The sequence below is a fragment of the Leuciscus leuciscus genome, assembly GCF_965113295.1.
Source record: "Leuciscus leuciscus genome assembly, chromosome: 23".
NCBI lineage: Eukaryota > Metazoa > Chordata > Actinopteri > Cypriniformes > Leuciscidae > Leuciscus > Leuciscus leuciscus.
In genome coordinates, this window is record NC_138747.1 from 328,241 (window position 1) to 342,437 (window position 14,197).

The window sequence follows — 14,197 nt, forward strand, 5'->3', positions numbered from 1 at the left end:
CCCACGCTTTACACCACTGCATCCCACGCTTTACACCACTGCATCCCACACTTTACACAACTACATCCCACACTTTACACCACTACATCCCACACTTTACACCACTGCATCCCACGCTTTACTTCACTTCATCCCACGCTTTACACCACTGCAACCCATTGTGAGCCTCAGCATGCACTGACCCACTCTGGGATTTTACGTGGTCAGTTGCTGTTGTGTCCAATTGCTTCCACTTTGTTATAATACCGCTAACAGTTGACCGTGGAACATTTAGTAGTGAGGAAATTTCTCGAATGGACTTATTGCACAGGTGGCAACCAATCACGGTCCCACGCTTGAGTTCACTGAGCTCCTAAGAGAGGTTTGTAGAAGCGTCTGCATGCCTAGTGTTTGATTTATACACCTGTGGCCATGGACGTGATTGGAACATCTGAATTCAATGATTTGGAGGGGTGGCCCAATACTTTTGGCAATAGAGTGTATATAGTGGTATATGCAGTGGTATATAATTAATTGGCCTATAAGGTGAGTGCAGATGAAGACATACAAATGTCTCATTCTTTTCTTTCTGAAGTTATGTGAAGTTTGAAGTACGAGCCCATCTAATCTTCCAATCAACAGCCAGAGTTTATAATCAGCTGCTTCCTTCTCTCCAGTCTCAGCGGTTCCAGCATCCCTCCTCTTCCCAAACTCCAACTTCATCTTCGGTTCCTCGCCTTATAATCATATCTATATTCAACCGCTGTGATCATATCTATATTCAGTCCCTGTATCAGAGCTCAGGTGAAGCTGTTTCATCCAGTCGCTCATCACTGGACAGCAAGACAAATATGTTTAACCTAATATCTTAAAGATTATATGAGCAAACAAACTCATTAAGTTCAGGTAAGATTCGTTGATCAGCTCACACTGTATTATTAACCTCATCATGAAGGCAGATATAATCTCCTGTCTACTGTGACAAGCTGGATATGCAAATGTCTTTCAGATCAATTATGAATAATTTCTTCTGCATTTCATGAAGAGCTTCACTCTCTTCTGAGAAACATGCAGTGACATAAACATGGAAATGATGCTGATTCTTATCTGAGATCGAGCTCTGCATCTACACAGCCTGAGGTGTGTGTGTGCGTGTGCGTGTGCGTGTGTGTGTGTGACTCATGCTTCCTCATACTTCTCCTGTCCTGCAGAGGGCAGCACATACGCCTACACTCATTTAGCTGGATTTTAGAGATTTACAAATGATTACCAACTCAAGTCAACGATATCAGTAGTGTATAATGTCATGTTTAAAGTATTAGTTAGATTCCTACACAAGCTAGAGCAGAGATACAATACAGAAAAGAAAAGATAAGATTTTATTGAGAGTTAAAGTGTCTTTGTTTCAAACTCAAGTTTCAAACTAACCTCCTCATATGTCCATTCTCCACCTGCGTCTTCTGTTGTTCCGATGAGGTTTTCCATCCAGCCGATTGGTGCATCACCGCCTCCTTCTGCTCTGGAGTGTGTAGATCAGCTCATCTTCTTCTTCCCACCTGTGATTACTGCCACCTAGTGGACACAACGATGTGAACCGTGAGTTTGGTTCTTCAGAGGTTAATGATTGACCTCGATCTGCTCACATCGGTCTCCATTAAACTCACCCGCTCTTCCAGGTCCATTTACTTTCGGTTAGTTTTGCTCGTGTCTGTCGGGACCTTTTACATGTGGCCAGTGGAGGACATTACCCACAATCCCCTGCTGTCGAGAAGCTCCTGTAATGAGACGTAAAGCCCGTCAGCGTTTCCTCCCAGTCTCAGCTGAAGCGCTGCTGGGATTCACATCAGGGTTGAACTGAAGCTGTGATTGAATTCTAGCAGAAGAACCACTGTATATTACAGGCGTGAGAAGCGGTTCTGTCAATAATAGATGCGCTCTGAGACTTGAACACACACATGAGCGATGAAGATGACAGTGTTTACAGTCACGCGTGGGATACGATATACTCGATATAATACTCATAAAGATAATGTGGCTTCATTAGAGCTCATGATGATCTGAACACCAGCTTTCTGATGCATCGCTCACATTTCCCTGCATAACTATAAAAATGTGATTTTAATATACATGTATTAGTTTAGTTTTTGCATCTGTTAGTTTCGGAAGCTTGTTTCCTCCACAAAATAAACTATTAAAAAGGTTTAATTGTACATGTATGACTTATTTTTCTCAGAATTGAGATGTAAACTCAGAATTGAACAGAAAACTAAAAAAAAGTCACAATTACCTTTTTATATTTTATTGTGTGGCAGAAACAAGCTTCTATAGTTACTGGTTTGTCTTGTTTCAGCCAGTTATCATCAGATTTTAACTTTAACACTTTTAAGGGTTACAATTGTTAACATTAGTAAACATGAACTAACAATGAACAATGAATTAACATTAACAAAGTTTAATAAATATACTATTACAAATCTATAAAGGTTGTGCATTGGTGTCACACTCCCTCAGCCGGACTGAGATTGAGTGACTGGATTTAATCGGAGAAACGCCAGTAAAATAAACGATTATGAGTTTAAACTAAAGCTTGGACTCTATATAGTGTTTCTTACAACTCACCAAAGATCCAGTGATCCGTGGATACTGACATGCAGACAGGAATCATGTTACCTGACATATATATGAGCCTGAATTTGATGCCGAGGAAAAACATAAAGCAAATGTTCCTTTTGAACGCTTTACATAAATACAGTATAGGTCTAAATTCATTTGATCATTTATAGTGTTATATATAACATCATATCGTCCAGCCCTAACTCCGGCCGACGGTGACGTCACGCACATATCCTCTATTGCTCATTGTTAATGTTAGTTCATGCATTACCTAATGTTAACTAATGATGCTGATGACAGTTACAGTCTCACAGCAGTCGTGTGTTTCTTCATCAGAGAGAGAGAGAGAGAGAGAGAGACAGACAGAGAGAGAGTTCAGGCTGTTTGTTGTCTGACGCTCTTCTCACAGCGAGAGGCAAATAGAGGACAGAAGTTTACAGATTTACCAGCAGTGTTCAGCAGTCATGCATGAAAACAGCATCAGGGTTTGAGACAGAAATCAGACGCTCTAATGACACACACACACACACACACACACACACACACACACAGACACACATGCTGACCCACTGCTCGCCACAGACTCACAGAACAAACTGCTCCATCATTCTGGTGTTTAACTTTGTCTTCGCAGGGCAAATATGTATGTGTGTGTGTGTGTGTGTGTGTGTGTGTGTGTGTGTGTGTGTGTGTGTGTGTGTGTGTGTGTGTGTGTGTGTGGGATATGTGGTTTACACGGACAACACGCCGGACATTTCACCTGGGCTCCCCGGACCTAAGGGTAATACGGGGACTATGCCAAGGTCCTCATAAATCAAAGAGTGTAACTGCATTTGTTAGTGTCTGAACAACATAAATTCTCTTTTTCTTTGAAAGTCCTTATTTACCACTTGACCTGATTTTGAGTGTATGCCAGTGTATAGAACAGCGACCCCACAGCTGGGTTTTATATTGCAGTTTCATACACATTTCTGATACACACGGTGCATTTTGGCGGGCCGTCTTGTGATTGGCTGGTTTGCGCACGTGGGCGGTAACAAACAGAAGTCGACGGGAAGCTCCGCCCACAGCACATGGCCCAGCTGTCGCTAATTAAATACCTAATGGACCACACCTCGGAAGTGTCAGCTCGACGTCGTTGGGTTTACTGGATTAAATACATACAGGTAATAATTATATTTATACATATAGTTGCATTTTTGCATGAAGTGTTTCCTATTTGCAAGAAATTGTAACTTGTAACTTACAATTACTGTAAAATGCTATATATTTACCACAATATTAGCTGAGCTAGCTTGAGTGGCTATCAACATGTCCTGCTCATTAAGCCTCGGGCTAAAGAGGTGGAGGACATCAGGTAGAGATGAGGACATTAGTAACATTGCGAGCAGGTCAAATTTGGTAGTTTTGTTTTTAAAATGAAAGCTAGCTAGGTTAAGTTGAGCTGTGGCTACCGCATGGCTTAATGAGCAGGGCGAAGCTAGTTAAAGCCTTAACTTTTACTACAGACATTGTGTTTGTTTTATAGAATTAAATATTTTCTTAGTAGCCCAACATTATTTTGTTTAAATATGAAGTTGCAGTGACACAGGAAGGCTGTGATATCATTAATATGAGTACTTTCAGGCCATTAAATAAATGTAATGTGTTTATGATGTTCTGTTAGTGTACTAAACCTGTAAGATAAATTAATTGGTACCATAGTAACCAACCACAATGATCAATATACAAAACATGCTGTGTGTAGAGTGTTATTTAAAAAAAAAAAAAGTTAAAAACAGTGTTTTTATATTCTTGACTTTATTTAACTAACTTTGTGAAATTGTTAGTTCTCATATAAGAAATGCTTTAACCATAGAACATTTCACATACCAAAACACTGTACATTTTCCATCAAGCTTCAGGTGGAACATGATTTTTATAGCTTTTGTTAGCACCACCTAACCAGCACACCATAGATGATACTGACCATTACAGAATGTAAGAACAAAAACAATGAAGTCATCAAATGCTGTGTTCATCAGAGTGTAGTTTTCATAATCCATGGTCTACAATATATATATATATATATTTTTTTTAATACAGGGCCTTGATGATGAAATGTCTCCAAAGATGTGTTGTACCACAAATCCCCCATCCACAACTGATGATACTGAAGAGGTATGTCCTCACAAAAGATAGATTTTTATTAATGTCTTGCACTTGATTGTTAATATCAGAAAAGTTGTCAGTGAGTTTTAAAGCAAGGTTTTCCTCTGTCTTTCTGTCAACACTAGAATGGTTTCTTTTTTTATTCAGATGTCAAATGTCCTCTCTAGTGTCACGCTCCCAGGACTTTCTCTTTATTGTCCTTTGTCTCTGTTTGATCTTCTACAGCTGACCACTGAGAGCAAGTGCAGCCATACAGCCGTCAGCCACCCGAATCAGACTAGTCCAGAGCTCGGCCCACTCACCAAGGTTGGAGAGGTAAATTAAATTTGATGTACAACTTATTTGTGGCAAAATGTTAAATATGCCAACCTATTTCAATATATGTGTGTGTGTGTGTGTGTAGTCACCTGAGTAGAACATGCTTTATGTGGACAGTCGCCTGAGTAGAACATGCTTTATGTGGACAATGGAATGGAAGGACAGTCAGTATAATATCTGAGTGTATGTGTGTGTGTGTGTGTGTGTAGTCACCTGAGTAGAACATGCTTTATGTGGACAGGCGCCTGAGTAGAACATGCTTTATGTGGACAATGGAATGGAAGGACAGTCAGTATAATATCTGAGTGTATGTGTGTGTGTGTGTAGTCGCCTGAGTAGAACATGCTTTATGTGGACAATGGAATGGAAGGACATTGTCTAAACATGCTTTTTCAAGCTTCAGTCAGTATAATATCTGAGTGTATGTGTATCAAACACTGAACCCCACCCAAACATGACTTGGGAGGTCCATACAGTTTAGAGGGTCCCGTCCCCAGAGGCGTCACTTTGGTTTTTAAGAACACTTGGACTGCCTGCATTGGATCTGTATGTTGGTTTAATGTGAATGCTAAGTTGTTTGGTTACATGTAATGGAAAGGCACCCATTCAACAGCACTGACGAAAATTCATGACAAGATGTCATTTAAAAGAATCATAGCAAATCTAAGAACTATAAAAGGACTAACACCTCACTCCATGTAAAAGCTTAGTCAATTATTCTAGAAGTGCAATCATTCTACGAAGTTGGCTGACAATAGATAAACAACAAAGTAATCAAATGCTGTATTCATCAGTGTAGTTTTCATAGTCTACAGACTGTAGTCATGTGGCCTGTTCAGTGACTAAAGAACCGTTTCAGAGACTACATGTTTTCCACAAAACACTCACTGAAATACAGCCATGATATCTTTTCACTGAATGCTACACAGGGAACATCTTGTCTTCAAGATATTTATTATAATTGATCTTTTTTTGTTGTTTATTCTTTTTTACAGGGCCTTGATGATGAAATGTCTCCAAAGATGTGTTGTACCACAAATCCCCCATCCACAACTGATGATACTGAAGAGGTATGTCCTCACAAAAGATAGATTTTTATTAATGTCTTGCACTTGATTGTTAATATCAAAGAAGTTGTCAGTGAGTTTTAAAGCAAGGTTTTCCTGTGTCTTTCTGTCAACACTAGAATGGTTTATTTTTTTTTATTCAGATGTCAAATGTCCTCTCTAGTGTCACGTTCCCAGGACTTTCTCTTTATTGTCCTTTGTCTCTGTTTGATCTTCTACAGCTGACCACTGAGAGCAAGTGCATCCATACAGCCGTCAGCCACCCGAATCAGACTAGTCCAGAGCTCGGCCCACTCACCAAGGTTGGAGAGGTAAATTAAATCTCATGTACAACTTATTTGTGGCAAAATGTTAAATCTGCCAACCTATTTCAATATATGTGTATGTGTGTGTGTGTGTGTGTGTGTGTAGTCACCTGAGTAGAACATGCTTTATGTGGACAATGGAATGGAAGGACAGTCAGTATAATATCTGAGTGTGTGTATGTGTGTGTGTGTGTAGTCACCTGAGTAGAACATGCTTTATGTGGACAGTCGCCTGAGTAGAACATGCTTTATGTGGACAATGGAATGGAAGGACAGTCAGTATAATATCTGAGTGTGTGTATGTGTGTGTGTGTGTGTAGTCACCTGAGTAGAACATGCTTTATGTGGACAATGGAATGGAAGGACAGTCAGTATAATATCTGAGTGTATGTGTGTGTGTGTGTGTAGTCACCTGAGTAGAACATGCTTTATGTGGACAATGGAATGGAAGGACAGTCAGTATAATATCTGAGTGTATGTGTGTGTGTGTGTGTGTAGTCACCTGAGTAGAACATGCTTTATGTGGACAATGGAATGGAAGGACAGTCAGTATAATATCTGAGTGTATGTGTATCTAACACTGAACCCCACCCAAATATGACTTGGGAGGTCCATACAGTTTAGAGGGTCCCGTCCCCAGAGGCGTCACTTTGGTTTTTAAGAACACTTGGACTGCCTGCATTGGATCTGTATGTTGGTTAAATGTGAATTCTAAGATGTTTGGTTACATGTAATGGATAGGCACCCTATTAGTTATACTGGGCTACAAGAAGTCAGCTCCTGGCACTGAGGCTAACTACATATTCCCCATCTACAATTTAAAAATATGAAGAAGGTATATCTTCATATAGGATATGCTTTAAATAAGCTGCATATAAATAAGATACGCTATAAATAACAAAATGCAATAAAAGGGTAATCATATGTATGAGGTAAATTAAATGTCACATTGGTATTGGATTTAAAATGATTGGATATCGACATGTAAATATGAAATATCTTTCTGTCCAAACTATGTGGCGTAAATATAAAATATCTTTGTCCAAACTATGTGGCATAAATAAATACTACAATTAAATTTTTCGCCAACAGTGTCAAAAACACCGCCTTGTGTGCGCAACAGTATCCTCCTTGGACAAGTGTGTTCGTTGTGTGGGACCCGTATCTTCCTTCAAGTGGCTTGGCTATCGATGCACAGGTTAGATATTTAGTGAATTAGTATAGAGTGTAATGTGTTGTGCTCTAACCACTTAAATAGACCTGCAGTGTTAACATTATTTTACTCAAATGTGTTCCAGTTTGTTCAGGGGTCTGGCATAAATCCTGCCTCAAGCAAATTAAAAGAGATGACTTTAACAGCACAGCACAGGTGAGTATCTACTAAGTGAGTGTTGAACTTGAACTGGCTATAAGATTCAATCACCATGTCAAATAATTTGCTTTCTCACCAATTCAGGCGCAGCAGTCTCCTAAGGCTTCTGAGGATGAACTGCTGTCAGATCAGGACAAAATTCCACATCCAGAATTGGACCAAATATCATCTGATGATGCTGAGGACATGTCTGACAAGGAATACATACCTGATTCAGAGTCAGAATATGCTTTGTCACTACTTGCCAGTAGAAGAACTGAATGTGGCATTTGTGCCATAAATGTCTTCCTGTTTGCAAGACCAACGTCAATGAGCCACTACAGAGGACATGATTGTTTGCATGTTCATGCAAGCCAGTGTGGAGCAAAGCACCCTGAGTACCTTAGGTCAACGCAACTCAGGAAACATGTTGCCACACTCTCACAAGTCCTTAATTTAAAACACAATGAACTTGATCAGGTTGCAGATTTCCTGGGTCACGACATCCGTGTTCACCGCGACTTCTACAGATTACCAGTTCCCACAACACAACTGGCTAAGATTTCCAAACTCCTTTTGTCAATGGAGAAAGGAAACCTTTCCAGCATGCAGGGGAAGTCACTGGATGAGATTGAAATTGAAGGTTTGTACAGAAATTAGCCCTTGTAGATATTATCTGAGTTTTTGTTTTTTCCTTTGAATGTTAATTTATAATCATCTAGACTTGGCGTAGTCAGCATCCCTTTCCAAGAAAAAAAAAATCACCTTTCATGTCCAAGTATGAGTCGAGGACTACTATTCAGAAATATAAACTTAAGTCTACAGTATGGCTGGACAGTAATTCAAAATTATGTTTGTGTAGGTGCAGTCGAATTACTTTAAATATGAACCTAATATCAGATTGTGTAATCATTTATCTTATGTGCTCATGGACCACATTAAACATAAACGCAGGTATAATAGCTCAAAACTACTCAAGTAAAAATAGTTACTTTGCAAAAAGTGGCAAGTACAAAACCAAGTACTATTTTTTCCTTATTTGATGTGGCTATTTCAACCACAGATTTTTATGTCCAGCTATTTATGAGAGTTTTACCAGAGCTGTAAACTATTTGAGTAAATGTAATTAGTAACAGTACAACTACAAAGTAGCCAAAAAGTTATGCAATTACAAATTACATTTTGCATGGCACCTAACTTTTTCTGCAGCAGTTTGTTTTTGCTATAAAGAAGTGATATTTCCATCTAAGTGGCATTGACTGAACTATATCTTGTGCGTTTTGCCCTTACTCACCCAAACTTGTCAACAAGTCTACTTTACATGAATGCGAGTGCATTAGTAGGTGCTAAATCGCAGACGTTTGATTTAGATGAAGTCAGGACTGCAGCCAGTGATGAGTCCAAAACCAGCACATCCAGTGCAAGTAGACTTTGACTATTTAATTTGACTTAACATAATTTTTTTTTATCCACCATATTGACAAGGCCTTTTTGAAGGATATTGGTTTACGTGTGGCCTTTTTGTGCACTTGAGCTTAACTGAGACTTGAGAGTTTGTAGACGTTTAAATAGATAGTTCACCCAAAAATGAAAATTGTCATAATTTACTCACCCTCAGGTTGTTCCAAACTTATCTTTGTTCTGCTGTACTAGTCAATGGCTGGCAAGATCTGCTTGGTTAAAAATATATAAAATATCTATCTATGTGTACAGCAGAACAAAGAAATACAGGTTTGGAACAACTTGAGGTTGACTACATGAAGACAGAATTTTCATTTTTGGGTGAACAATCCCTTTAAGAGGCTGTTGTGTCGACCCTGATTTATTAGACTATTGAGGTGTTCAGTTTTATTTAGATTTTAGAAAATAAACATGACTTCTCATTTTACAAATCAATTGTTTCTTATTTTCACCTGCCTGTCTCAGGTGTCAAGGACTAGTGCATCTTTGAGCCTAGATTTAGTAGAAGTAAAATACTAAAGTATTGTTAATCACTTTTACTCGTATTGGTAACTTGTAATAGAGTAATTTATGCTGCAAGGTATCTGTCTTTTTACTCAAGTATGGTTTTCAAGTACTCTTTACACCTCTGAGTTTTACTAATGCCATTTTCCAGATGAGATTGCGTTAAGTGATGCTGAAGACAGTGGGAGCGAATCTGATGACAGCAACACAGATCTCACCGCATCAGAGCTTGGAACTGTGGAGCCTATGGTTTCTGACTCTACAACCACAGAGCAAGACCATGACATGGGAGACTTTGGTATGTTAACTCAATTCATAGTCACTGCTGATAAAATGTATATTTTCCTGTGACAAAAGTAACTTGTTAAATTGTTTTCAACAGGATCAGTGTCATTTGTGTCGTCCACAGTAAGTGAGAGTGTACCTCCCTCTGAAGGTAAGATTCAGATTCAAGACGTTTATTGTCTATGCACAGAAGAAACACAGTGGTTTATACCCTACAATGAGATTCTTATTTTGCCCAACTCCCTTAAAGGGATACTTCACCATTTTTTCATATTAAACTGTTATTCCCTTAACTAAGATGAGTTGATGCATACCTCTCTCATCTCAGTGCGTGCACTCAATCGCTCTGGCGCGCGGCGACAGTTTGATAGCACTTAGCTTAGCCCAGATCATTCATTAGGGACCAAACAGAAATGAAGCTAGAAGCGACCAAACACCTCCACGTTTTCCCTATTTAAATACAGTTACACGACCAAGTATGGTGACACAAAATAAAACGTGGCGCTTTTCTAAGCGGGTAAAAAGGATAACTGTAGTGTATGGCGGAATAGCACTGGGAGCACTTCGACTAGGTGTAAAAAGCAGAGCCGGACAGTAACGGAGTACATTTACTTGAGTACAGTACTTAAGTACAATTTTGAGGGATCTGTACTTTACTCGAGTATCATTTTTGGGGAGTACTCATGACTTTACTCAAGTACATTTGAGAGGCAAATATTGTACTCTTTACTCCACTACATTTCTATCCATAACCGTGAGTACCCGTTACTTCTAAAAAAGAAAAAGAAAAATCTCGGAAACCCTCAATTTGTTGTTTCCCTCTCAAACGTGATTGGATTGTGCAGGCGCCACTGATTGGGACAGCCTATCAGCAATCACCTTCAGCTTTCCGCCAAAGGTCAACTCCATGGTCAGATTTAGATAAGAGACGAAACCATGGATGAAACAATGGATGAAGACGCAGCAGGTCCGTCCCGGGAATGTGCCAACCCGTGGCCCCACCTCGCCAGACTATTTCAATTTTCTGAACAAGTTAATGATAGTTTTCGCTTCAAGTGTTTGCTGTGTTTACCAATGTAAGCACTGTGGCAGTAGTAATGCAATATTTAGAAAATGTACTCTTGTACTCTTGATACTCAAGTACTTTTAAAAACAAGTACTTCAGTACTTTTACTTAAGTAGACATCTGACTGTAGTACTTTTACTTGTACTTGAGTAAAATTTAGCAAGGTGTATCTGTACTTTTACTCAAGTAATGAAGCTGTGTACTCTGTCCACCTCTGGTAAAAAGTCACGTTGGTTCTAATGACAGAAGTGAGAGGGAGAGGATTTTTCAAGCGTGACTTTTTACTGCGCCAAGTCGAAGTGCTCTTGAGTCCCAAGTGCTATTCCGCCATACATTATAGTTATCCTTTTTACCCGCTTAGAAAAGTGCCATGTTTTATTTTGTCACCATACTTGGTCATGTAACTACTTGTGTAACTGTTTTTAAATAGGGAAAACGTGGAGGTGTTTGGTCGCTTCTAGCTTCATTTCTGTTTGGTCCCTAATGAATGAACTGGGCTAAGCTAAGTGCTATAAGTGTCGCCGCGCGCCAGAGCGATTAAGTGCACGTACTGAGACGAGAGAGGTATGCATCAACTCGTCTTAGTTAAGGGAATAACATAGTTTAATATGAAAAAACGGTGAAGTATCCCTTTAACATTATTATGCACGTCTTTGTGATGTATTCAACTATCAAAATGCAAGAGTAATCTTAAAGAAAGAGATATGAATGAATAGCCCTAAATTTAACTGTACTGCATTTGTACAAAACATCTTGTCTGCAAGGGAGCATATACACTTACTTTATTATCAGGAAATGTATACTGAATTTGAGGTAAAAGTAAAGTTACCTCCTCCTCTTCACATGTTCTCTTGATTGCCCATGAGTATGTTCTATTAATTCTCTTTTTAGCAAGTTGGTTAAAAGACTAAAAATGAATTGGTCTTGATGACTGAGTCACAACATGCCACAAAATCTGGAAGATTAAGAGGTTAAAAGTAGTATTAAGCTGATTGTTACGTACAGTTTCAATATCAAGACTAAACTTTCAGACCAAGTTCCAACACTATTTAGTTAACCTTATGAAATCAGATTTAAACTGAGAATCAGACCTTAAACCCCATAGTCTTGGTTTCAATTAAAATACGGTGTGTTAAAGTACAATGCCAAAATTACTTAAGACATGTTACTAATTATAGTATTACTTACTGCAATTAATTCAAATAGCAAAAGGTTTGGCCACATAAATAGATGAACAGCAGACATTCTAATAATACTCCATATTGTCCGCACTCTAATGTGGGCTAGTAAAGTTGGTGAAATCACATCGAGAGACACCAACTGATACCCAAAGTGAATTAAGAAAAGTAAACTGCAATTTCTTGTCAACTGTGGCATTAACTGACCTCATGTTTTGATGGCTTAAACTGGACAACACATTTAGTGATCTATTCATTTTTGTTTGCCTATCTTCCAGGGAAGTATGCTGATGAGGAACATGGATCCAGAAGAGTGGCAAAGAAAGTGTGGTCTAAGGCTGAGGTCGCTGCAGTAATGCGACACTTCAAAGGTCATATAAGCAGGGGAAAACTGGCCACCAAAACTGAATGCAGTCACTGCAAACTGGTGGAAGACCCCGTGTTGGCACAAAGAACAGTGCAAAATATAAGGGACTTTGTTCGAAATAGAGGAATAGCTGCAAAGAGGCAGTCAGAAAAAGAAAAGATTTAAATACACTGACAATTGTGGTGGTGTTTCTATGTTTGTGTTAAAGGAACACGCCGACCTTTTGGGACTTTAGCTTATTCGCCGTATCCCCCAGAGTTAGACAAGTCCACACACACCCTTCTCATCTCTGTGCATGCCGTAACTCTGTCTGACGCACCCACCGCTAGCCTAGCTTAGCACAAACACTGGAGGTAAACGGCTCCAGCTAGCATACTGCTCCCAATAAGTGACAGAATAACGCCAACATTCTCCTATTTACATTTTGTGATGTGTATAGTCACAGTGTGTATGAATAACAAGGTCACATGATACACAGCCATCTTCTAACCGTATACATACTGGGAACTATTTTCTCATAGAATTAACTATATAGAAGACGAAGCACTGCTGGCTGGAGTGATTAGCACAACCCTCTGAGCGAACTCTCTGCTCCTCACCACGGGCTTCTCAGGTCCTGCGAGCAAATCCTTCCGCAGTAGCAGTGCTTCGCCTTCTGAGAATATAGTTCCCAGTATGTATACGGTTAGAAGATGGCTGTGTCTCATGTGACCTTGTTATTTGTACACGCTGTGACTATACACATCACAACATGTAAATAGGAGAATGTTGGCGTTATTGTGTCACTTATTGGGAGCAGTATGCTAGCTGGAGCCGTTTACCTCCAGTCTTTGTGCTAAGCTAGGCTAGCGGTGGGAGCGTCAGACAGAGTTACGGCACGCACGGAGATGAGAAGGGGGTGTGTGGACTCATCTAACTCTGGGGGATACGACGAATAAGATAAAGTCCCAAAAGTCCAAAGTTCCTTTAATGTTTTAAATAGAGGCCGTCACAAAAGCAAACTGTAAAACAGCTTTTATTTTATTTTATATATTTTTTTATTTTTTGTTATGAGCAACCATGGGTCTTTTGAAGTTGGGTAAGAATGACTTATTTTACCTTTTTTGCTCCATTCTCATTGTCATGGCACTGGTGTTGTGTGACAATCTATTGTTTAGCTCTTACAGGCTGTTATCTGGCTGTTAGTCAGTGTCACCAACTAACAATGGTGATGTTAGAGTTGTGCAATAAAATAATAATTCAAGTCCCATTAATGCTTGGTGGTGTCAGGTTAATGTGTATTTATGTTAATGTGTATTTATGTTAATGAGCAAGTGACGTCATTGTCCCTTTAAAGTCCCAATAATGTTTGTTTTGGTCCTTATAAGTCACATATTCTTCAAAAAGAGAACTGTCTCTATAAACCACAATAGTTTTAGGGTGGTGTGTATCACGCTCTGAAGGGTGTATCTGAAGTCTAAAGTGTCCTGAATTTTTTCCAAATTTTTTTGAGTGTTTTAATCTAACTCTCATAGCTCTAGGACCTCAGGAAAGGGTAGTCCATCTAAACCAC

General features: G+C 39.2%; 1 protein-coding gene across 1 annotated transcript; it reads left to right on the top strand.

The window, feature by feature from the left end:
- Positions 1 to 7,500: 7,500 nt before the first annotated feature.
- LOC309487966 (uncharacterized protein) lies at positions 7,501 to 13,995 on the top strand. The gene is made up of 6 exons (XM_082155976.1): positions 7,501 to 7,631; positions 7,732 to 7,802; positions 7,890 to 8,427; positions 9,901 to 10,047; positions 10,132 to 10,185; positions 12,557 to 13,995. Exons 3-6 carry the CDS (start codon positions 7,992 to 7,994, stop codon positions 12,808 to 12,810), a joined length of 891 nt encoding a protein of 296 aa, XP_082012102.1. The 5' UTR covers positions 7,501 to 7,631; positions 7,732 to 7,802; positions 7,890 to 7,991; the 3' UTR covers positions 12,811 to 13,995.
- Positions 13,996 to 14,197: the final 202 nt, after the last annotated feature.

Excerpts from the sequence above, each read along its gene's own strand:
- LOC309487966 (XM_082155976.1), top strand. The coding sequence starts at position 7,992 with ATGTCTGACAAGGAATACATACCTGATTCAGAGTCAGAATATGCTTTG. Across the intron at positions 8,428-9,900 it reads GGATGAGATTGAAATTGAAG|ATGAGATTGCGTTAAGTGAT; the intron begins GTTTGTACAGAA and ends GCCATTTTCCAG. Across the intron at positions 10,048-10,131 it reads CCATGACATGGGAGACTTTG|GATCAGTGTCATTTGTGTCG; the intron begins GTATGTTAACTC and ends TGTTTTCAACAG.